Raw genomic sequence first — 23,299 nt, forward strand, 5'->3', positions numbered from 1 at the left:
TTCCAACAAAATTTTATTTACAAACACTTAAGTTTCATATAATGTTCATCTGTCACAGAATATTATTCTTTTGGTTTTTTTCAACCATTAAAAAAATGTAAAAACCATTGTAGCTCACAGGCCTTACAAGAAAAAGCCATGGGCCAGATTTGGCTGCGGGCTGTAGTTTGCAGACCCAGGGTCTAGATGGTAAACTGACAGTTTGGTGACCAGAGCCGCTGCTCACACATCGAGAAAAGACAGGCAGGATCAGAAGTGTGAGTCCCTGATGCCAAGGTGCAGGTGTAGTCAGGGAGCTGAGAGTTCATTGTGATTCTCATTCTTGGTCCAGTTACACACAGAAATGGCCCCTGGGGTTTCGAGATCAAGGGGTAGGGCCAGTCCCTGGGGAAAGAAAGGGGGTGTCTGGCAGTGCTGGAGCTAGAGTCCTGGGGAAGAGTCTGCTCCCTCTCAGGGCGGGAGCTGGGACAGGTGCAGGCGCAGGATCTCCTCTGCCCGCTTCAGGTACTCGGCGGCCTTCCTCTTCACACCTTCCCGGCGGGCAGGGGACGGGTCATCTGTGTAGAGAGACTGGCTCAGCTGAGGCGCCTGTGCCCAGCTACCTTCAGAACACTTGGTCTAGTCCCTTACAGTTTACAGAGCATTATCACGTGCCTTTCCCTCTTCCCTGGGACCCAGTCTCTATTCTCCTCATTTTATAAATAAACTGAAGCCACAAGACGTTAAAAAACAAAATCAAACCCTGCCCAAGTTTACACAGCTGGTCAGTGAGGAACAAGGGCTCCCTTCTTTACCGTCCCATCTAGGACACGGGCCTGACCCTCCACCCTCCAGTCCATACTCACTGGGCACTCCCTGAAGCAGGATGTGCACGCCATCTCGGTAGCCCTGCAGTGCGGCAGGGTAGGCGCCCACCTTCTCGTCCTGCAGGGCCTGGGTGATGAGCTCGGTGGCCTGGCTCAGATAGGCAGGGGTGGGCCCTCCTTCCTCATCCTCTTCCTCCTCCTGCCCTCCTGGCTCCCACGGTTCCTGGTCCAGTCTTTCCGACTCTACCTCCACTGATGCCAGCTCACCTATGTGGGTGGGGCTGGGGCCTGCGCCTTCTGCCATCAAATAAAGAGGACTCAGGCCAGACTGGCCCTTCCTTTCCCAGGACCCGCTGCCCATCCCCAGACCTCTCTTGTCCATGAGGGTATCAACCTGTCCCCGGTAGAGGGGAGCGATTCTGGGCAATCCAGAAGTTGCCTGTGTATAGCAAACTAGCCACGATCTGTTTGGTCGGTGGGGTTCATGTGCTTTTGTACTTCTTTCTTTAGGTACACATTAGTTTGTGAGCTCTGGATCACTGGTCCTATTTCTCTCCTGACTCCAGTTAACCTAGAAATCCAAGGATTCCCTCTACAAAGTTTAACTGAAGGATGCTAGGCCAAGTGCATCAGGCCAAGGGTAGAAATACTCCAAGCTTTTGAGTAATCTCAGAATAATGGATTCAGAGAATCTCAGGGCTTTTCTGAGGTCTTGCAATTCCAGCTGAGGCCCTCAAATGTGAAGACAGTGGGATGCAGGTATCCTCACATTCCAGAGAGGGCTTACCCTCCTGCACTGGCTAGGGGGTGGTCAGACATCCCCCCTGCAGCTCACATGCGAGGCACCTAGAAATCTCTTAAATCTACAGAGCAAAGGCCTTTGAAGGGAAGGTGCAGGGACAGGAACAGGGAGTACCATGACTCCCCACCATCCTGGGGAGGGAGGGGATGGGCATCTCCCCGGCCCCATCCAAGTGAGGAGTTCCACAAGAGCCCTGAGAAGACCGGGGCCTACGGAAGGACAGCTCCGGCTGGGCCTGCAGCCCTTCCTCTGTTGCCCACGGAGCAGGGAGAAGACTGCCTGGGACACCTCAACACTTGGTTTTGGGGTCTGGTTGAGGAAGGGAGACTGGAGGATTCCAGTGGTGAGAGGCTCGCTGGAGCTGCCCACGATGGCAGGGCAGGGACATGAGGCAGGGTCTGAGAAAACTGCACTTCCAACCTGTCGGGGGCAAGGCTTTGGGAGTTTTCTGGTGGGCCAAGTGAATGTCTCATGGGGGCAGCCTGTGAGGGGTCTTGAAAAGCTCCTGCCCACAGGGCACCCCGAGGACTCAGCTGGAGCAAGGGCAGAGTGCCCCTCAGAGGCTGGGCACAGCGGCCCATGACCCTGCCCCTGCCTTTCCCTGCAATGGAGAAAGCACAACAAGAAAAGTGGAAGGACACTCCTCACACCCTTGTCACCGTGGCAGGGGCCCGGGCCACCGGTCAGGCCTGAGGCAGGTGGAGGGGTGAGGCTGGACTGGATGGGACATTGATGTCCTGATCTGGACTGGACTGGACTGCTTCGTACCTAAGGGTGAGAGCTGCAGTGCCCGAAACTGATCAGAAAACCAAAGGTCTGCCAAAGGGCGAAGAAGGGAAGCCAACAAAACAGGCTTGAAAACACCGTTGAGGAATCCAGAGAGTGACTCATGAAGTCACTTAAAATGCAATCAGCCACTCAATACCCAGGTTGCAGTGACAGCTTCAATTTGGAGCATTTTAGAACGAACAACTCCAGTGTCTCAGAGCTTGGGACTGTCAGGACCTGGGATCTCAGGGCAGGAAGGTGCTCAGGACCCTGACCTCCACGGGGCAGCCCTTCTGTCTCTGGCATCCCACGTGCCAGCAGCGGCTCCAGCCTCCAGAGGGGCTTCCCTCTCTCTGCTCTCTGAGCCCAGACCTCACCCACGCCGACCAACAGGGTCGACCTCCTGACTTCCGGGTCTGCAGCTGGACCCTGAGCCAGCCAGGAACTCTCACCTCGGGCTTCCAACAGAAGGAACTAAAACCTCCCATAGCAGTGTGACCCTGCTCTTTCCAAAGTGTCCTCAGGGAGAAGACCCCATCTCGGGAAATGGCTCATTCCCTTACAACACGGTTGCACAGGGGCATGCAGCACACCGAGCCACGCGCCCTGGCACGGGACCGTGGCACCTGGGGAAGGGGCACCTGCATCTAATTCTCCCTGAGACTGCCATTTGCCCGCAGGGCAGCACTGCTGAGGGGCGTCTTTCTCAGATTTACACAGGCACCCTGCAGGCTAGCGGCAGCTCTGCCTTCCTCCCTGCCCCTAAGGGCCTCCCACCCCTGCGGCCCCAACTCCTGCTGTCCCAGCTCCTTACCTTCCTTGGAGAAGGGATCGAATAGGGCAAGCTCGGCCTCCGTGAGGGGGCCTCGGGCAGGGGAACTGGACGCTTCCTCGGTGCTCCCACAGTTAAAGAGGAGATCCAGGGCTTCCTGTGCAGGGCTGGACGGTGGGGGGTCCGCTGAGGAACAGAGTGTGTGGGACGTTAACACCCGCACTTATCTTTTCCCAGCTTTCAGAATGGAATGACTCTCTCACTAAATCCTTGCAGCAGCCATGCAGAGGCAAGCCCTATTGGTCATGCCCATTTTCTAGATTAAGAAACTGTAGCCCAGAGAAGGAAGATGACCTGTCCACAGTTCCTCAGCCAGGAAGTGGCAGGGGTGGGACACACCCCAGGCTTTCCACTAAAGTCACTGAGGAGGGAGTGTGGACCCCCCAGCCCGTGACTCCCCACTCTGGACCCTCTAGCACTGGCTCCCTCCCCTCACCCCATGTACCTGGCATCTCCAGCTCCTCAAGGCCCTTCCTTTCTGCAGGGAGTGGCTGGGGTAGTCGGGACTCATCAGGAGGTGGGGTGGGGATCAGAGGGGGTGGCAGGATGTGCAGGTCCCTGGATACCTCCGAGGGCTGTGTCACCTCTCCCCCCTGCAGGAGAGAAAGATCAGAGGTGGGGAGTCATGGGATGCAGCCTGGTGGGCAGGTAAGCTTCTCACGTGCGGGGGTGGGGGGGGGGGGAGCAGGTACACATACCCGGAAGAACTCCTTGAGCTGGGGGCTGTTGTTGAGCGCAGGTATGTGCACAGTGAAGCGCAGCAAGTCCTCTGCCCCCTTCCGCCGCTCCTCGATCACTGAGGCTTCGAACCGGCCTGCAGTCCCCCAGGACAAGGGGGTGAGGAGAGCGGGCAGTGACCCCACAGGGGCTTCCGGCCCCAAGGCCCGCTTTTCCTGGTTCTGTCTGAGAGGCTCTGAGTAACCCACTGGGCTCCTCTCCCTTCTCCCAGCAATCTTCCCTGGCTCCTCCTGGGGCGGGGGCTTGCAGGAGGGAGCAATCTCCCTATTCATTCATTTGCCAGGTGTTTACTGAGCACCTACTATATGCTAGGCTCAGAAGGTGGAGAGGAGAGAAACAAGGTCTCTGCCCTCATGGAAATCACATCCTAGACAGGAAAAAGGAGGGAATTAACAAGAAACAAAGTAATCTCAGATGGCTTTGATGTAATGAGGAGAAAAGTAAGGCTTGGAGAGGGAAAGTGACCTGCCCAAGGTCACAGGGCAAGTAGCCCCTTTTTTACAGTTGCACTGCTGTTCTAGGTATTATGTAGAGTGACCTAACTCTGGCCTAACCTGCCAGCAGTGACCCTTCACCTTGCTACTAAAGAACATCTCATGGGAGTCTGGAGACCCAAGTAACTGATCAGCACTGTCCAATAGAAATATAATATGAGCTACACGGGCAATTTAAAAATTTTTAGTGGATACATTTGAAAAAAGGAAAAAGAAACAAGTTTATTTTATTATTATTTTGAGACAGAGTCTCACCTATTGCCCTTGGTAGAGTGCAGTGGCATCGTCATAGCTCACAGAAACCTCAAACTCCTGGGCTCAAGTGATCCTCCTGTCTCAGCCTCCCAAGTAGCTGGGACTACAGGTGCACACCACCACATCTGGCTAATTTTTTCTATTTTTGGTAGAGATGGAATCTGGTGTCTTGCCCAGGCTGGTCTCAAACTACTGGTCTCAAGTGATCCTCCCACCTCAGCCTCCAAAAGTACTAGGATTATAGGCATGAGCCACCGTGCACACCGTCTAATTTTAGTAATGTATTTTATTTAACCTAATATATCCCAAATCTTATTTCAACATGTAATCAATATAAAAATTATTGAGATAGCTTACATTCTTTCTTCAGTGTGTACTAGGTATGTACAGCACATCCCAGTTCAGGCCAGTCACAGCTGAAGTGCCCCTCGGCCACACGTGACTCGTGACCACCGTTTTGGGCAGCGCAGGTCTGTAGGGAGTGCCAGCTGTGGGAAGGAATCCTGGTTCTGCCACTTACAGGCCAAGGCCCTTCACCTCCCTGAGCCTCAGTTCCCTTATCTTGAACATGGGGCTAATAAAGATGGAGGTGTTAAAGGGCCCAACACACGCTAAGGGCCAGGCTGCTCTGAGCCTCAGTTTCCCCATCTGTCAAGTGAGGCTATCTCTAAGGGCCCTTTCAGCTCTGTAAACGTGTCCTTGCCTGGAGTTTCAGGCCCCCTCTGTCCAGCCCTCACTGGCAGAGCTTCCCTTTGCCCAACTCTCCCACTGTCCTGGGCCCGAGTGCCCACTCACCAAACACCTGCGCCCGGGGGAAAGCAGGGAACTCCTCGAGGCGGCGGAAGAGGTTGCGGTGGGTGTAGGCCAGGTCCCCATGCAGCTTGCGGAAGTCACTGTACCGCTTCCAGATCACCACCTGTGAGGAATATGAGACTGAACCTAGACCAGCAATGGTGGGAAGCGGCCTTTCCCACGCCCAGACTGGCCCCAGGGTGTGTGAGGACTGGGACCGCACCCCCTCCACCCAGGGCCAGGAGGATGGAGGGCCGGTCTCCTCACAGAGTCACCGGCAGCTCCTTCACAATTTCCAGAGATGGAATCACAAAACAGTCCCTCTTCCTCCGGGAGCCTTACCTCTTTGACATCCTCTGGGTCCTTCTTTGAGATGAACTGAGAACGAAAGGCAAGAACCAGATAAGAACCAGAGACTAGGCCTGGTGCAGTGGCTCATGCCAGAGACTGACATTTGACACCCATTGTGAACCCTGTAACACCCACAGGTGCCTTCTAGTTCCCCTCAAAGGGACAGTGCCCTTTGGCCATTGGCATCAAGGCATCCTGGCTTTAAGGTTTTGAGTGTAACTTCAAGCGATTTTTTTTTTTCTCCAGATAAGGTCTTGCTCTGTCATCCAGGCGGGAGTGCAGTGGTGTGATCACAGCTCACTGCAGCCTCAAACTCTTGGGCTCAAGCGATCCTCCTGCATCAGCCTCCCACAGTGCTGGGATTACAGATGTGAGCCACTGCGCCCAGTTGGTTTTTCTATTGTGAACCTCAGTTCCTTCACCTGTCAAATAGGAGGATCCCTAAAGGCCCATCCAGACTGCTCCAACCTCAGCCCAGTTCCTTCAAAGGGCCAAATCCCTGCATTTCCTTCTAAAGCCAAAGAACCCAACTCTCCAGCAAGGTGAGGCTCTGTCTCAGGAGCCGGTCCTTCCGGCTCAGGAGGAAGCCCTGTGCTTGCTCTGGACATAGAAGAAACACTCACTGGAGCTGGTAACCCCTGGAAGGGCAGACTTGGGTTGGAGATTGAAAAAAAACTCGGTTTTCATCATGTTATGTTTATAATAATTTTAAAATAATGCCCTACGGTTTAGAGCACTTGACAGTTTTCAAAACCTCTCCCATTCCTTATCCTAGAACCCAGTGAGACAGACAGGATTAACATGCCCAGTTAAAAGATGAGGAAAGGGAGGCTCTGAGAGGGGATGCGGCCCAGGCAAGATCGCACCCCAAGTAAGGGAGACTGCTGGGACTAAAATCCTGGCCTTGGCTTTCGACAACAGACACTTGCCTAAAATACTGTGCAAAAGAAACTATACTTAAAAACCATTGAGGAATATATACCTGAGAGAGGACTCATATCCAGAATATATAAAGGTCTCCTACAAATCAATATTAAGACAAACCACCCAACTTTTGAAAATAGGCTATAAAATACTTGAATGAGCACCCCTCACAAAAGACAATTCTTTTTGCTTCACTTTAATAGTCACTACTGCACCAGTTTAATAGGCAATAAGATGAAACTATGCTCAGCATCATGAATCATCAGAGAAGTACAAATTAATACTCCAATGAGATATCACACAACCCAGCAAGAATGGTCAAATTAAAGACACTGATGCTATCAAGAGCTAGGGAGAATGGGAGTATAAAGTGGTACAACTACTTTGAAAAACTGCTTGGCAATTTCTAGTAAAGCTATACATATACCTATCCTATGAACCAGCAATTCCATTCCTAGGTGTATACCAAGGAAAAATGAATGCATATGTTTATAAAAAGGTTATACACAAAAGTTTCTACTTTACAACTAAAACTTCTTTTAGAAACAACCCAAATGTCCAACAGTAGGAGAAAGAATAAAGAAATGGTGGTATATTTATACAGTGGACAACACATCAATAAAAAAGAACAAGCTGGGTGTGGTGGCTCACACCTGTAATCCCAGCACTCTGGGAGGCTGAGGTGGGAGGATCTCTTGAGCCCTGGAGGTTGCTGTGAGCTATGATGACGCCACTGCACTATTGCCCAGGTGACAGAGCGAGACCCTGTCTCAAAAGAAAAATATTAAAAAATAAAATAAAATAAAAAGGAACAAACTACTTATACATGCAACGGCATGGATGGATTCCAAAAATATTATAGTGAGTAAAAAAAGCTGAACACAAAAGACTACTTGCTGTATGACTCCATTCATGAGGTTCAAGAACAGACAAAACTAATCTATGGTGAAAGAGAACGGTAGTTACCTCTGTGGGAGGGTGACTACTGATTGGAAAGTTGGGAAGAAACATTCTGGGGTAATGGAAATGTCTATGTCTTGATCTGAGTGGCATTTGTACACATGTGTATATACAGAAAATTTGATGGAGCTGTACATTTAAAATCTGTGTACATTTATATAAATTATGTTTCAATTTTAATTTTTTTTTTTTTTTTGAGACAGAGTCTCGCTGTGTTGCCTGGGCTAGAGTGCTGTGGCATCAAGCTCACAGCAACCTCGAACTCCTGGGCTTAAGCAATCCTTCTGCCTCAGCCTCCTGAGTAGCTGGGACTACAGGCATGTACCACCATGCCCAGCTAATTTTTTTCTATATATATTTTTAGCTGTCCAGATCATTTCTTTCTATTTTTAGTAGAGACGGGGTCTCGCTCTTGCTCAGGCTGGTCTCAAACTCCTGACCTCGAGTGATCCTCCCGCCTTGGCCTCCCAGAGTGCTAGGACTACAGGCGTGAGCCACCGCGCCCTTCCTCAATTTATTTATTTATTTATGTTTTTGGGAGACGGAGTCTCATTCTGTTGCCCGGGCTAGAGTGCCGTGGCGTCAGCCTAGCTCACAGCAACCTCCAACTCTTGGGTTCAAGCGATCCTCCTGCCTCAGCCTCCTGAGTAGCTGGGACTACAGCCATGCACCACCATGCCAGGCTAATTTTTCTATATATATTTTTAGTTGTCCAAATCATTTCTTTCTATTTTTAGTAGAGACGGGGTCTGGCTCTTGCTCAGGCTGGTCTTGAACTCCTGAGCTCAAATGATCCACCAGCCTCGGCCTCCCAGAGTGCTAGGATTACAGGTGTGAGCCACCGTGCCCAGCCTCAATTTTAAAATTTTAAAAAATGAGATTAAAAAAAAAACCCATTAAGGAATACCAGCAGGTGAAAAAAGCAAGATACAGAAGGCCACTGTGTGTAAATATTAATAAAGTGGATACATATATTCACTTGTAATATAGAGTTTACCTGAAAGGATAAATAAGAAACGAGCAGAAATGGTTCCTTTGAAGAGGTGGAATAGAGACGGTAAGTAAACAAAAATTATTTATCTTTAAAAATTATAAAAACACATGAAAGTAATGCATGTTACTTGGTTTAAAAAGCCAATAGAAAGACTTACAGGAAAAGGTTACAGTTCTTTGAGCCAGTCTTCCCACTCCCAGAGTCCATCTTCCTAGAGACAATCTTTTTATTTGTATTTTTTAGGCAGGGGAAAAACATAAAAGATTTGGGGCCGGGCGAGGTGGCTCACGCCTGTAATCCTAGCACTCTGGGAGGCCGAGGTGGGCGGATCGCTTGAGATCAGGAGTTCGAGACCAGCCTGAGCAAGAGTGAGACCCCGTCTCTACTAAAAAAATAGAAAGAAATGATCTGGACAGCTAAAAATATATATAGAAAAAATTAGCCGGGCATGGTGGCACATTCCTACAGTCCCAGCTACTCGGGAGGCTGAGGCAGGAGGATCGCTTGAGCCCAGGAGTTTGAGGTTGCTGTGAGCTAGGCTAACGCCATGGCACTCTAGCCCTGGCAACAGAGCAAGACTGTGTCTTGAGAGAAAAAAAAAAAAATTGGGGGGAAAGCATATTTTAAACATCTAAGATTCTGCACTTAGATCACTTTGGAAGTGTCTTTATGTGTTTGCTTGACTTTAATAGTTACGAATGCACCAGTTTAATATATGCCTAGTTGAAAATTCTAAAAGTACAGATATTTTACAGTAAAAAGTCTTCTCCCAACCCCTGTCCCCAGCCACCTAGTTCCTCTCCCTGGGGCCCTTCATTGTTACCAGGTCTTGTATATCATTCTACTGCTATCCTGTTACTGTTTTATCTTTAATTCTTTTCATGGTTTCCTCCACATCTCTATGCGATGTGCTTATAATGTTGTTATTGCTTCATATATCAACTTTGGACTTTATCTACCGACTTCCTGCTGTGGCCCTGAAAATAGAGGTTCACTCCGTATGTCTTTTTGAACTGTATGAATTTTTTAAACCATAGACTAATATTATTTTTTTGAAAATTTAAACATAATTAAACTCTTTAAAGGGCTTTCATGTAAGTATCAAACAAATCAATAAACAAAACTTACTCCAAGAGATTGGAGTACTAACTCATATTTGGGTTAAAACAGAATTTTCATGTTAATGTAGAGAAATTGACAGCCTGATACCCCGACACCACACTTGGGGTTGGGCACGCACGCCTGGCCAGTCCAGAAACTGCTGTCCACGCCCTTTTAAAAAGGACAGCGCCCTCCCGCGGCCCCGCCCCCTGAGGGTTAAGAAGTAAACCAAGGGGCTAACTGCAGCCTCCCCTTAAAGGGGAAATTCATTTGTGTGGTCTAAAATGGAAGCTTCCTGCAGATTCTTGCCTTAAGGCAAAACACGGCCCCCACTCCAGTTAAAAGGGTAGAGTCCCCGCTGGGCCCCACCTACCTGCGCGGTTACTTTGTACTCGGTGTAGCCCTTGGGGTGGGTCCTGGGGTCGGAGACGGTGTAGTGCCGCAAGAAGTCATCCTTCGCCTGGCGGGACATGACAGCTGAGCTGGAGCGGAGGTGACCGCCGACCTCCACCTCCTCCACGCCGCCCCCACCCCTCCGGGCCGCCTCCGCCAGCCGCCGCCTGGTCCGGGCCTGCGCCCTCCTTCCTCCGGCCCAGGGAGCTGCTCGCAAGTGACAGCGCCGTTCTCGGCTCGGGCGATGGCCAAGGGAGCGTCTGAAAAGTTCTCTGTCATCGGTGAAGCGTAAACCTGGGCAATTTGAGAGTAAGGATTGGTTGGGAGGTTCTGATCACTCCTCTCTTCTCTGCCGGGCTATCAAGCCTGCCCTACCGGATCGTAAACGCTCACCACAGACCTCCAAACGACTTCTGCCTCGCTTCCCAATTCCTTTCTTTCATCCACCCACCCAACATTTCTTGTGTCCAATATCTGCCAGACATGGCCAAATTATTTCCAGGTCTCCCTCCACAAGAGTCGTTAATTCGTGTTTTCTGGAAACGTGGGGGAAGCAAAAAAAAAAAAAAAATGCTGGAGGAGGATGGTGCCATGGGCTCTGAAGTCACAACTCTTACCAGCTGCATGAGTTTCCCTTCACTACAGGATGGGGAATGTTTGTAATAGCATCTACTGCCCTGGAGGTTTTTTGCAATGGGTTTGCTGCCCGAAACACAGGTGTGGTGAAAACCACCGCTAAATCAAAGCCAAAATGGGAAAGGAAAGACTCCTGTCAATACAGTTGTCACTGAACGTGTAGTTTCAGGCAAGTCCACGACTACTGGCCATCCTCCGATCTATAAGTGTGGTCGGATCAACAAAAGAATCCTGGAAAAATCTGAGGAGGAGGCTGCTGAGATGGGAAAGAGCTCCTTCAAGCCTTGGTCTTGGATGAAGTGAAAGCCGAACAAATGTGAGAGAGGTTTAACCACTGCGGAAATGTGAGACCAGCAATTACCATGTGACCATCATGGATGCCCCAGGGTGCAGAGACTTTATCAAAAACCCGGTTACAGGCATATTTCAGGCTGACTGTACTGTCCCGAATGTTGCCGCTGGTGTTGGTGAACCTGAAGCTGGCATCTCCAAGAATGAGAGGAGCACATCCTTCTGGCTAACACGTTGGGTGCGAAACCACTAATTGTGTTAACAAAAGGGATTCCACTGAGCCAAGCCATAGAGAAGAGATAGGAGGGAATCATTCAGAAAGTCAGCACCTACATTAAGAAATTGGCCACAACCCTGACACAGTGGCGTTTGTGCCAATTTCTGGTTGGAATGGTGGCAACAGGCTAGAGCCAACTGCTCACTGGTGTTGGCTCAAGGGATGGAAAGTCACCCATAAAGATGGCAGTGCCAACAGAGCTATGCTGCCTGGAGCTCTGGATTGCATCCCATCTCCACCTGACAAGCCCTTGGATGTCCTGACACCTCCAGGATGCCTACAGAATTGGTGGGATTGGTACTGTTCCTGGGGGCCGAGTGGAAACTGGTGTTCTCAAAGCCCCCATGGTTGGTCACCTCTGCTCCAGCCAATATTACAACCCAAGCAAAATCTGTAGAAATGCGCCATGAAGGTGTGAGGCTCCAATGCGACAGTGTGGGTGCAGTGCTCAGAGAAGAGCTGCTCTCGTTACCGGAACTCAGATGTACAGGTGCCCTGGGAATCAGACTCTGGAGGCTCTGAAAGGGGGGGTTCATCCAGGTGGTGCTCAGGAAGAGCTGGAGATGTCCCCTTGCACAACGCACACCGGGACTGCTCTGAAGACCCCTTTACACGAGGCTCCCACTCTCCGAAGTTCCCTCTACTGCCTGGTTTCCTTCTCACCTTCTTTCTTCCTGTTCTCTCCAAGCCCTTTTCCATCTAGGGCAGTCTGGCCCCTGGCCTCAGATCTCCAGCCCCGCCAGCTCCGTCACCAGAAGGGGCAAACAGAAGATGGCAGGGGACAAGGAAAGGCTGCAAAGGCGCCAGGCAGGGGTCTGCTTGGCCACAGGATGGAGCCTTTCTGCCACAGATCTTTGTGATAATAATGTAACTTTATTATTTTCTTATTTGTCTCTAACCATGAAAAATTCATCTTTTCAATCAGAGTGTTGCTTCCTAAGGGCCCCCAGGGGGCCTTGAACACTGGAGTGACTCATCTGTGATAGTGGCTCACTGATGCATGTGGGTTGAATTTGCTTAAGCTCCTACTGGTTCAAATAATAAAATGATAGCTGACACTTACATAGTGCTTATGACATACAAGACACCAACCCATCTGGTGCTCATCCCGATGCTAGGAGGGAAATCCAGGCACAGACAGTTTAGGCAACTTACTCAGCATCAACCAGAGAGTGGCAGAGCCAGGATTTGGCTCCGGAGGCCGGGTGTGTTCACTTACCGCAGGCTTTGAGAGCCTGCAGACCACAGTATCTGTCTGTGAGCAGCTCCGGGCGGGGGCTTCTAATTTTGTGTGCCCAAGGGCAGTCTGTTTATGTTCTAAGGTTGTCCACCCAACATTCATTTCTCTTCTTCTGCTCTAACAAAACCCAGATTTTTGCACAGGTCTCTACCCCTCCAGGAAAGGATCCTAGTGCCAGCTTCAGAGTAAACCCCAGTGTCTCTTCCTCACCTTTTGATAATAGCATTCAACTGTCCCTTAGGAAAACCGCCCTTCCCCCACTGGACACAATCTGGTGGGATTGTTGGGCAGCAAGTCCTCACCCGGAGGTCGGCATGGGCTTCAGGCTGGGCCCTCTCTCCCGGGTATTTGCATTCTGAGCAGAGACCAAACTGAAGATGATTAGGCCTGAGCTATCACAGGAGGCAGCAGGGTGTAGTGGCCAAATATGCCGGGTTAAATCCCAGCTACCCCACTTGCTAGCTGGGAGATGTTGAGCTAGAAAGTCATTTAACCTCCTGCGGGCTCAGTTTCCCACATAAAAGGGAATACTGCGCATGTACTGCATGTGGCTGAGCCTAATTGCACTGGCAGGTACATAGTGCTTAGAACAGAACTCTGTAGGGTAAGCAGCTGTGAGAACCAGCCATGAAAACATCGCTCATTCTCCCCACTTGGATGGAGGCCTTGGGGGCCCCCTTATCCCCATCCTTTCCCAGCCTGGCCCTGCTTCGGAGTGCCCTATAGCCATCAGGGAAGCCCTTAGCTACCCCTGCCTGATGGAGCCACCGTCCCTCCCTCTCCCTGCACACCCTTCCCTACCCGACTTCATGCCCTTGCCCTTCATGCCTCTGTTGCATGATTCCCTGCCTGAACCTGTGCTGCCTTGTACAGCTGTGCAAGTTGTCCACTGCACATGGGTTCCTGCCTGCGACGAGTTGGGAGCTGATCTCAGCTTATGTTCCATTCAACAAGCTGTGAGCCCTGGTCTGGGGCTACTCCCTTTTTCTAATTCACACCTATGAGGGTTGCAGTTGCTCTGGTGAACTGTCCTCCCTTTCCTCTAGCCATCCTTCATGCCCAGCTTTAATGTCACCTCCTCTGGGAAGCCCGCCTAGACTCTTCCAAAAGAATTAGCTGCAGCCCTGTCCTGTGCTTCTACACTTTTGCACATCCCTTTGACACAGCAGCAGTTAACCCTCGACTGAAATGATCTCTTCCTCCCTGTCTCCTGCAGGACTGTGGGTCCCCAGGTGGTCTCTAATGCTGTTGAATCAACAAATGACTCAGCCAGGAACCAGGGCAAGGAGTGGTTTATTCTCACAGCTGAGCAATGGATGAGGCCCACAGCCTCAGTAGCAGCAGAGGCAGCCCCTCCCAGCCCCAGCCCTCTCTTCTTGGTATGTCAGTTGCAGGCCAGGAGCCAGGGTGACAGCCAGAGCACAGCCCTCCCACCACGGGAGCCGGCTGGCCACAGAGCAGCAGCGGGAGGCAGTAGCAGCAGCAGGTTTCGGGGTTGGTGAGGGAGTGTTAGTGCGACTGGCTCCCATCCCCCATGGATGGTGTCTGGGGAGGGAGGGGGTGGGGGACCTGGACTGCTAGGGGGAGCAGCATCCAGAGTGGCTCAGTCAGCTGTGAATATGCGGCTGGAAATGTCATCCAGGAGCCAGTCGATGCCAGGCAGCAGGTTCTCCCCGGTCACGGCACTGCAGCCCTGGATGCACCAGTGGTGGCTGCGGATGGAGTCCAGCTCCAGGGCCTGGGAGGACAGAAGGTGCTGGTGGTGGCTAGTGACCACAGACACTGCCTGTCCCCAGCCCCTTCCTTCTCCTGGCCCAGGGGAACTCCGCACCTCCCTGAGCCCCTGCTCAAGGGTCACCCCATCTAGGAAGCCTCCCCACTGGCCTCTGGTGAGGGTTTGTCGGCCCCCCAGGGCACCAGGGCTCTCTGTACAGTGTCACCCCTTAGTGATGTAATAGCAATAAGGACTCCTGAGCATCTACCAGGATCCAGGCAGTGTACCAGGAACCCTACATGACCTCTTATCCATTCTTCCAAGGCCTCATGAGCCAGGGACTGTGTTGGCCATTTTATCAAGGAGGAAACCAAAGCTCAAAGAGGTTAAGTAACCTTCCTGAGGTCACACAGCTAATAAGTGGCAGAATCAAGACTCTAACCCTGCTCTTTCTCACTACAGTGCTTGAGTACTAGAATAACAGTTAAGATGCAGGCTCTGGGGTTAGACAGGCCTTCTTGTCTACTTACTGGCTGTGTGACTTTGGGTGAGTTACCTAACCCCTCTGAGCCTGTTTTGCCATCTGTAAAATGATAATAGTTCTTACCTCATGAGGTTGTGGTGAGAGCGAGATGAGTTAGTCCATGCAAGCACACAGCACACAGAAAGCACTCATTATGTGCTGGCCACCGTTATCCAGTGGAATAACCTATTCGCAGGTCTGCTTTCCCCCATGCTGTGGGCCACCACTACACCTTATTAACCAGTGAACTTCCAGTGCCCCGCACAGGTCCTGCCACACAGCAGGGGTTAATAAATGCTTTAAAGTAAATTAATAGGCCGGGCGCGGTGGCTCACGCCTGTAATCCTAGCACTCTGGGAGGCCGAGGTGGGCGGATCGTTTGAGCTCAGGAGTTCGAGACCAGCCTGAGCAAGAGCGAGACCCCACCTCTACTAAAAAAATAGAAAGAAATTATATGGACAGCTAAAAATATATATAGAAAAAATTAGCCGGGCATGGTGGCGCATGCCTGTAGTCCCAGCTACTCGGGAGGCTGAGATAGGAGGATCGCTTGAGCTCAGGAGTTTGAGGTTGCTGTGAGCTAGGCTGATGCCACGGCACTCACTCTAGCCTGGGCAACAGAGTGAGACTCTGTCTCAAAAAAAAAAAAAAAAAAAAAGTAAATTAATAAAGACACGTGTGCTCCTTTTCCTCAGCGAGCCTGCCCCAGGGCCCGACTCACCTCTCGGATGGCGTTAGAGGACAGTGCTCCAGGCAGGTCCTGCTTGTTGGCAAAGATGAGGAGGGTTGCTCCGGCCAAACGCTGGGGGAGAGAAAATAGAGGGGTAGGGTGGCGACTCAGCGGACAGCCTGACCCCTCCTCTAATGGCCCGGAGCATCTGGGGTCAAAGATCGACCTGGAAGATCAGGCAAGGCCCCTGGTGGTGGGAGAGGCCCAGGTGAGTGGGCAGTGTGGACACAGCCATGGAGGCTGGCCCCCACGGGGCAGAGGGAGTCTTGGGCTGGGCTGGGGCTCTAGATCCAGCCAACCACCACCCAGTGGGCACCTCTCTCTCCCATGCCTCAGTTTCCTCTTCCTGAACAGGAAGGGAGTATTGGATAAGATGATCCCTGAGCCCCTTGTGGTTCTAGGCTGCTCCGATCTGATGACCTGACGTGCACAGAGAATATGAGTGTCCCAGGGGCCCATGAGGGTCTCCTGGAAGTGATCTTTCCCTCTTCCAAGTTCACATAGCCCTTTAGCTGTTCCACTGCCAACAGGCCTCACTCTCTGGCTCTGATTCTAGTTGTTTCCATACACATGTTTGTGACTGGGAGACTCTTCCATGTGAGTGAGTGGATCTGACCCTTTGGGCCTCAACCTCCCAAATGTCAGCATTTGACACCCATAATCTCATCTGACCTGCTCGACACCCCCAGGAAGGGCTGCTGTTACAGCCAGTGACCACATGTCCCTGTGTTCCTAGGACCATTTATACCTGTTGTCCCTGCATAATTATTAACAACTCCCTCTTTCATTCTCAAAAGTATCCTGATTTTCAAGTAAATGCAATGTAGTGGCCAGGTGTGGCGGCTCATGCCTGAAATCCCAGCGCTCTAGGAGGCTGAGGCGGGAGGGTCACTTGAGCTCAGAAGTTTGAGACCAGCCTAAGCAAGAGCGAGATCCCATCTCTACTAAAAATAGCAAAAATGAGCTTGGGGCTGGGCGCGGTGGCTCACGCCTGTAATCCTAGCACTCTGGGAGGCCGAGGTGGGCGGATCGTTTGAGCTCAGGAGTTCGAGACCAGCCTGAGCGAGAGCGAGACCCCATCTCTACTAAAAATAGAAAGAAATTATATGGACAGCTAAAATATATATATAGAAAAAATTAGCCGGGCATGGTGGTGCATGCCTGTAGTCCCAACTACTCGGGAGGCTGAGACAGGAGGATCGCTTGAGCTCAGGAGTTTGAGGTTGCTGTGAGCTAGGCTGACGCCACGGCACTCACTCTAGCCTGGGCAACAAAGTGAGACTCTGTCTCAAAAAAAAAAAAAAAAAAAAAAAGAGCTTGGTAGGGTGGCGCATGCCTATAGTCCCAGCTACTCAGGAGGCTGAGGCAGGAGGATCGCTTGAGCCCACGGGGTTGAGGTTGCTGTGAGCTATGATGACACCACTGCACTCTAGTCGGAGCAAGAGAGGGAGACTCTGTCTCTAAATAAATACATACATACATACATAAAATGCAATGTAGCAACCTGAATCAAATCTTGGAACAGAAAAGGCACATTAGTAGAAAACTGGTAAAACCCAAATAAAATCTGTAGTTAAGATAATAATTCACCAATGTTTTTTTTTTTTTTTTTGAGACAGAGTCTCACTCTGTTGCCCAGGCTAGAGTGAGTGCCGTGGCATCAGCCTAGCTCACAGCAACCTCAAACTCCTGGGCTCAAGCGATCCTCCTGTCTCAGCCTCCCGAGTAGCTGGGACTACAGGCATGCACCACCATGCCCGGCTAATTTTTTCTGTATATATTTTTAGCTGTCCATATAATTTCTTTCTATTTTTAGTAGAGATGGGGTCTCGCTCTTGCTCAGGCTGATCTCGAACTCCTGAGCTCAAACGATCCGCCCACCTCGGCCTCCCAGAGAGCTAGGATTACAGGCGTGAGCCACCGCGCCCGGCCCTACCAATGTTAATTTCTTAGTTTTGACAGACATACCACCGTTATGTAAGATGTTAACATTAGGGGAAATGCAGTGAAGGGTATATAAAGTATCTCTATACTATCTTTGCAACTTTTCTGTAACTAAAATTTTATTTAAAGAAAAACGTTTTGGACCAGACAATAAACTATAAAATCACCTTAATTATAATCCTCATTTTAGGGGTAAGGAAGTGGAGGCTCAGAGAGGTTATGTGCCTTGCCTAAGATCACACAGCAAAGAGTCAGACTCCTGAGCCAGGCTCCACTGCCTCCCAAAGCTTCCTCCTGGCTTTGGGTCATCCTCCCTAAAGCCAAATGATGTGGGTGTCATCATCTCCATTTCAAGGTACAGAAACTGAAGCTCAGAGTAGTGACGGAGTAACACCACAGGGACATGAACCCAGGTCTCAGTCTACAGCATGTGTTCTGCCTCTGGCACCGTGAGCCTCCCACGGCGGGGCCCAGTGAAGAACAGTCCCTGCCCCAGGCATCTCTCTGGGGTCAGGGGCCCCTCTGGGAATCTGCTGAGAAAAGTGTTCGCATGTGCGCAAAGTGTGGGGGCGGCCCACCTCCTCCACCAGCAGGCTCTGGAGCTCCCTCTGGCAGTCCTGCATGCGCTGGCGGTCGGCGCTGTCCACCACCCAGATGAGGCCGTCGGTGCTCTCAAAGTAGTTCCTCCAGTAGGACCGCAAGGACTTCTGGCCGCCCACGTCCCAGATGTTCAGCTTGAATCTGGGCAGGGAGGGGGTGGCCGGAGGGTCAGCTGGCCCTCTCTTCCATCCCCCCACGCTGCTCACCCACAGGGACCCTGCTTACCCTCGGTGCTCCAGCGTCTTGATGTTGAACCCCAATGTCGGGGAGATGGTGTCGATGTCTTCCCCATTGAACTTCTTGAGAATGGTTGTTTTTCCGGCATTGTCCAGGCCGCTGGGACACAGGAGGTTAAGGAGACGTCCCTGTGCTTTGCCAGGTGGTAACATCATCACAGTGCCTCTCTCTTAGGGGACTAACCATTTCCCACCACGTATCAAAATGAGTTGAGCACATGCCTGGCCCATGATAAATGTGAAAACATAAGATAGAAATATTTTATCACCTCTGCTGACCAAAAGCTCCTTAATTCATGCAACAAATATATATTTGTTGAATAGTAACTACATGCCAGACCTTCTTCTGGGTGTGGAGGACAAAGTCCCTGACCTTATGAAGCTTACACTCTAGTGGGGAAACAGCAGATAAAGTGCAAACAAGAAAATAAGGCACCCTTGATCCTGGCTAGTGCTATAAATACAGCAGAAGACGCTTTCCAAGTCACTGGAGGAGGTGCCAGGGAAGGCCTCTCTGAGGTGTCTTGAGCTGAGGCCCAAAATACAAAGACCAGCTTTTTGAAGGACCGAGGGAAGAGCAAATACCTGGCAGCAGCCACCCTCACCTCTGTTTCTGGACTATTCCAAACCCTCTGCTGCAGAGTGGAAAGGAATGGGTGCGCTCACCAGTGGGAGGGAACCACCATCTTCTGTGCTTGAGGGTCTTCCCACACCTCCAGCGCTTGCAGCTTGGTGCGGCGTGGTGGGGAAAGGGCAGGTCCTGGACTCGGGCACCTCTTACTGCCCACCCAACCCGGGGCCAGTGACTCAAACCCAGGAAATGGGGGTGAGGAGAGGACCTCTCCTGAGGCTCAGCCTTGGCCCCTAAAAATTGGCTGCTGATTGCCCCCTCCCCCCCAGCACCATCATCCATGGTTCCATCTCCCCAATCATCCCCACCAGCTGACAAACTCACTGTTGTTTCTCCCACCCGAGGAGAAGCAAACGAAACCTTCTCTCGATCCCTCTCCCCCATCTAGTTATTCATTTATATCTTTCCTTTTGCAGGAAATTTCCTCAAAATAGTTGTTCATAGTCACCCTCTCTAATTTTTATATTTTTGCTTTTTTTTTAGACAGACTCTTGCTCTGTCACCGGACTAGAGTGCTGTGGCATCATCACAGCTCACTGCAACCTCAAAGTCCTGCGCTCAAGTGATCCTCCTGCTTCAGCTTCCCGAGTGGCTGGGACTACAGGCATGCGCCACCATGCCCGGCTAATTTTTCTATTTTTAGTAAAAAACGAGATCTTGCTCTTGCTCAGGCTGGTCTTGAACTTCTAGCCTCAAGCGATCCTCCCACCTTGGCCTCCACAGTATTAGGATTACAGGCGTGAGCCACTGCACCAGGCCCGTATTCTTACTCTTTCTAGAACCCTTCAGATCAGGCTTTTCTCCCACTGCTCCACAAAACCGCTCTTACCAAGGTCAGTCCCCAGAGATCTCCCTGCTGCTCTCCAATGTCTGGGCAGCCCTCAGTCCTCATCTTCTGCTCTACCTTCAGCACCTGACAGAGTGGCTCACCCTCCTTCCCAACACCAACATGTGACTGGCCTTCACTTTGGGACACACCTGTTACCTGGTACTCCTTCACCTCATGGCTCCTCCTCATCTCTCTGACTTCATTCTAGATGCCTGGGCTCTTTTCTCTGGCCACACTCACTCCCTAGATGATTTCATTGAGGATCATGGCTTCAAATGTCATCTTCATGTTTGACAACTTCCAAGTTTATGCCTCCCACCCATCTGCTCCCCGGGATATTGGTCCCTCTATTTAGTTGTCCACCTGACACTTCTAGGATGTCTCAGGGGCATCTCATGTGGCCAAAACAGAGCTCCCACCCTCCCTGATCCTGTTCCTTCCCTAGTCTTCTCCATTTCAGCAAGTGGCTCCTCATCCTCCTCATGCTTAGGCAAGAAACTTCCATCCTGGTCCAAGCCACCATCCGATCTCGCCTGCACTATTGCAATTTCCTCTCCTCTGCACTTCTCATTTAAACAGAAAGCCAAGAACCAAAGGCCATCCTGACATGGCTGCCCAGCTGCCTCTCCTCACGCTCTCCAGCGACGACGCTGCCCTCTGACATTCCTTTGAACGTTCCTCCTTTAGGGCCTTTGCACGTGCTGTTCCCTTTGCCTTTAACAGATTTCCCACAGATATCTGCATGGTTCATCCCTCACCTCCCTCATATCTACTCAATTGTCACTTTCTTAGAGTGGCCTTCTTTGACCGTTGTATTTTAACTGCACTCTTTCCCGTACATACTGCATATTTTACTTATTTGCTGTGTTACCATCTCTCATCCCCACTGCATTACAGCATCTCCATGAAGGCAGAGTTGTTTTGTTTTGCTGTTTTACCCTAGCGCCTAGCAGAGTAGGCGCCCACTGAATATGTACTGAATGAGTGAATTCTCTGTGCCGTTCTCGGAGCTCTTTAAAACAGACATGATGTGAGTATTATTTTTAAGTTACAAGCGCACATAAATGTCTTCTCTCCCCGGCGGCCGGCCCGCTCCTGCATCACAGATTAGCTACACAAAGCAGGACGAAGGAGCGCAGGCGCCCGCTGACCGGACTTAGAAGGTCGGCGGGACCCTCGGGCCTACAAGTCCTCAGCCACCAGGGCACAGACCGCTCAAGTAGCAGCAAAAGAACCTACTATTGGACCCACAATAGAAGTGACCCGCAGAGTCCACACTCTCCGCCCCAGGGCCGAAGGCGGGGCCCCCTCGCCCCCGGGATTCCGAACTCTAGGGCGGGGCCGGGGCCTGGCACCCTCGGACTTGGGGGAAGAAGGTCAGAGCCCGGGAGGACAGTGGCCCCACGCTCTGGTCAGACCGTCGGATGGTGGCGTCCGAGTTACCTATAGGCCCCACCTTCCCCTTCCATTTGGGACACTTGGTCCTGCCGCTACGCCTTTAGACCCAGCTCTTTGGCCTTTGGAGCGCCCCCCCCCGCCCCAGCCGGTGGTACAGCCTCCACCGGTCCCCGCCAGAGTGATTGGTAGGGCCCACGTGCGTGACGCACTGTGGGCAGTTGGTACAGGCCGCCGACCGCGCACCTGCGCCCAGCAGGGGGCGCCTGGCACCGCCCGCCTGGCACCGCCCGCCTGGCACCGCCCGCCTGGCACCGCCCGCCCGGCGAGGCCCCATTACCCTCGCGGCTCCTGCGTCCGGGAGGATACAGCATAAGCAATCGCAGCTCCCGCTCTTTCTGCTTCATCTTCTTCAGAATGGTCAAAAGCCCCATGGTCCCCGTAACCCCCTCCCGGCAGCCGTTTCTTCCTAGTCCCGGGACCCCGCTCCCCGCTCCTATTGGCTATCACGCCCACCGACAGCACAGCCGATTGGTCGGTTCCATGTTTGGTCCCGCCCTCTCCCCACGTGACCGCGAGGCGGCCGGGCTGAGCAGCTGCAATGGTCCCTCTAGCGGTGGTGGGGACCTCTGCGTGGCCACCTGCGTTAACCTTTGGATTCCCGAGTGCTGAGGGTTGGGGGACCAGGGCAAGACCCCATTCCTCTCCCCCCAATACCCGAGGACTCGAACGGGAAGGGAAACCTTGAAGATCCTGGATTGTATTCTGGCTGGATAGGGAGTACCTGAGAAGGGATGCTGACCCAAGAACCAGAACCAAGAGCCCCAACGGTGGTGACGAGTTCATCCTGGGGCCAGTGTAGGGCCCTGTTCTGGGGAAACATGATCCAAATCCTGCTCATTTTGGGCCTCGGCATCATCCTAAATCTGCTGGAGATAGAGCAGAAAATTAGGCCTCTCCCCTTCCCAGCTCCTATAGAAAGTGGCCTGTTGGTTGTCAATCGAGGGCGGTAATGCCCCCCACCCCTCCGGGCCATTTCCAAATGTGCTGGGCGTCTTTAGGTTGTTCCAATGACAGAATTGTAGAGCTGCACTGAGAATTGTCCTGCCCAAGATGCCCCTCGTTTCACTGTTGAGAAGCACAATTTGTACTTTTGCAGATGAGAAAACTGAGATCCAGGTGGTGCTAGCACAGAGGCTGGCATGCAGTAGGTGCTTGATGTTGTTGAGTGAATGACTGTCCAAGAGTTTTGTTCTTTACCTTAGTGGTCAAGAAGTCCAGAAAAAGTGAGGAAACTGAGGCCAGGGACCAAGCAGATTGTAAACTCAGGTGAGAGCCTTATTGTCTCACTTTGGGCCCTTCCCCTATCCCTCTACAGGGTAAATGTGAATAGCAGCATGGAGCATTCTCTGTCTAACGCTTGGGAAAGAACTGTCATCAGGAGCTGAGGATATGGCTAACTCCAGTGTAACCCTTTTTTTTTTTTTTTTTTTTTTTTTTTGTTGAGACAGAGTCTCACTTTGTTGCCCAGGCTAGAGTGAGTGCCGTGGCGTCAGCCTAGCTCACAGCAACCTCAAACTCCTGGGCTTAAGCGATCCTACTGCCTCAGCCTCCCGAGTAGCTGGGACTACAGGCATGCGCCACTATGCCCGGCTAATTTTTTCTGTATAGATTTTTAGTTGTCCATATAATGTCTTTCTATTTTTAGTAGAGACGGGGTCTCGCTTTTGCTCAGGCTGGTCTCGAACTCCTGACCTCGAGCGATCCACCCGCCTCGGCCTCCCAGAGTGCTAGGATTACAGGCGTGAGCCACCGCGCCCGGCCTTCCAGTGTAACCCTTTACAGCACACGCCACGTGTTCGGCTTCATCCTTCCTGCAACCCTGAGGTTTGTTTCCTTTTTGTAGATGTGAGAATGGAATCCAGAGAATTTAGGGAGTTTGGCAAGATTCAAACCAAGGTCTGGTTGACAGTAAAGTACCCTGTCTTTCTGGTTGCCTCCATGGAGTTTGCCTAGACGAGAGGTCTAGATGGAGCTGGAGCT

The 23,299-nt window shown here is 51.5% G+C and overlaps 2 protein-coding genes across 6 annotated transcripts; both read right to left on the reverse strand.

The window, feature by feature from the left end:
• Positions 1-62: 62 nt before the first annotated feature.
• On the reverse strand, positions 63-10,392 carry SNX15 (sorting nexin 15). 3 transcript variants are annotated; one of them, XM_069470209.1, is made up of 8 exons: positions 10,191-10,392; positions 5,830-5,865; positions 5,491-5,611; positions 3,907-4,022; positions 3,654-3,801; positions 3,191-3,334; positions 846-1,103; positions 63-557 (listed from the first exon to the last, which is right to left on the reverse strand). In XM_069470209.1, exons 1-8 carry the CDS (start codon positions 10,287-10,289, stop codon positions 451-453), a joined length of 1,029 nt encoding a protein of 342 aa, XP_069326310.1. In that variant the 5' UTR covers positions 10,290-10,392; the 3' UTR covers positions 63-450. The 3 variants fall into 3 exon arrangements, with proteins under 3 accessions (XP_069326310.1, XP_069326312.1, XP_069326311.1); XM_069470210.1 differs by having other exon boundaries at positions 456-557; positions 916-1,103; positions 10,191-10,354; XM_069470211.1 differs by lacking the exon at positions 846-1,103.
• A 3,541-nt stretch (positions 10,393-13,933) lies between these two features.
• On the reverse strand, positions 13,934-21,738 carry ARL2 (ARF like GTPase 2). 3 transcript variants are annotated; one of them, XR_011233678.1, is made up of 6 exons: positions 21,626-21,734; positions 18,391-18,501; positions 18,144-18,306; positions 15,613-15,693; positions 14,976-15,161; positions 14,335-14,392 (listed from the first exon to the last, which is right to left on the reverse strand). XR_011233678.1 is itself a non-coding variant. In XM_069470212.1 (5 exons), the coding sequence occupies exons 1-5, from the start codon at positions 21,688-21,690 to the stop codon at positions 14,258-14,260; spliced, it is 555 nt and encodes a 184-aa protein (XP_069326313.1). In that variant the 5' UTR covers positions 21,691-21,738; the 3' UTR covers positions 13,934-14,257. The 3 variants fall into 3 exon arrangements, 2 of the variants coding, with proteins under 2 accessions (XP_069326313.1, XP_069326315.1); XM_069470212.1 differs by lacking the exon at positions 14,976-15,161 and having other exon boundaries at positions 13,934-14,392; positions 21,626-21,738; XM_069470214.1 differs by lacking the exons at positions 14,976-15,161; positions 15,613-15,693 and having other exon boundaries at positions 13,934-14,392; positions 21,626-21,738.
• Between the last annotated feature and the right edge of the window lie 1,561 nt (positions 21,739-23,299).

Source organism: Eulemur rufifrons, chromosome 6, assembly GCF_041146395.1.
Source record: "Eulemur rufifrons isolate Redbay chromosome 6, OSU_ERuf_1, whole genome shotgun sequence".
NCBI classification, from domain to species: Eukaryota; Metazoa; Chordata; class Mammalia; order Primates; family Lemuridae; genus Eulemur; species Eulemur rufifrons.

What these genes read in the sequence shown, in the direction of transcription:
- SNX15 (XM_069470209.1), bottom strand. Translation starts at nt 10,289, where the DNA reads ATGTCCCGCCAGGCGAAGGATGACTTCTTGCGGCACTACACCGTCTCC. An exon ending in AGCTCAAGGAGTTCTTCCGG is followed by an intron (nt 3,802 to 3,906) that starts GTATGTGTACCT and finishes TCTCTCCTGCAG; the next exon opens with GGGGGAGAGGTGACACAGCC. An exon ending in TGAGGAGCTGGAGATGCCAG is followed by an intron (nt 3,335 to 3,653) that starts GTACATGGGGTG and finishes TCTGTTCCTCAG; the next exon opens with CGGACCCCCCACCGTCCAGC.
- ARL2 (XM_069470212.1), bottom strand. Translation starts at nt 21,690, where the DNA reads ATGGGGCTTTTGACCATTCTGAAGAAGATGAAGCAGAAAGAGCGGGAG. An exon ending in AAGACGCTGGAGCACCGAGG is followed by an intron (nt 18,307 to 18,390) that starts GTAAGCAGGGTC and finishes CTCCCTGCCCAG; the next exon opens with ATTCAAGCTGAACATCTGGG. An exon ending in AGAGCCTGCTGGTGGAGGAG is followed by an intron (nt 15,694 to 18,143) that starts GTGGGCCGCCCC and finishes TCTCTCCCCCAG; the next exon opens with CGTTTGGCCGGAGCAACCCT.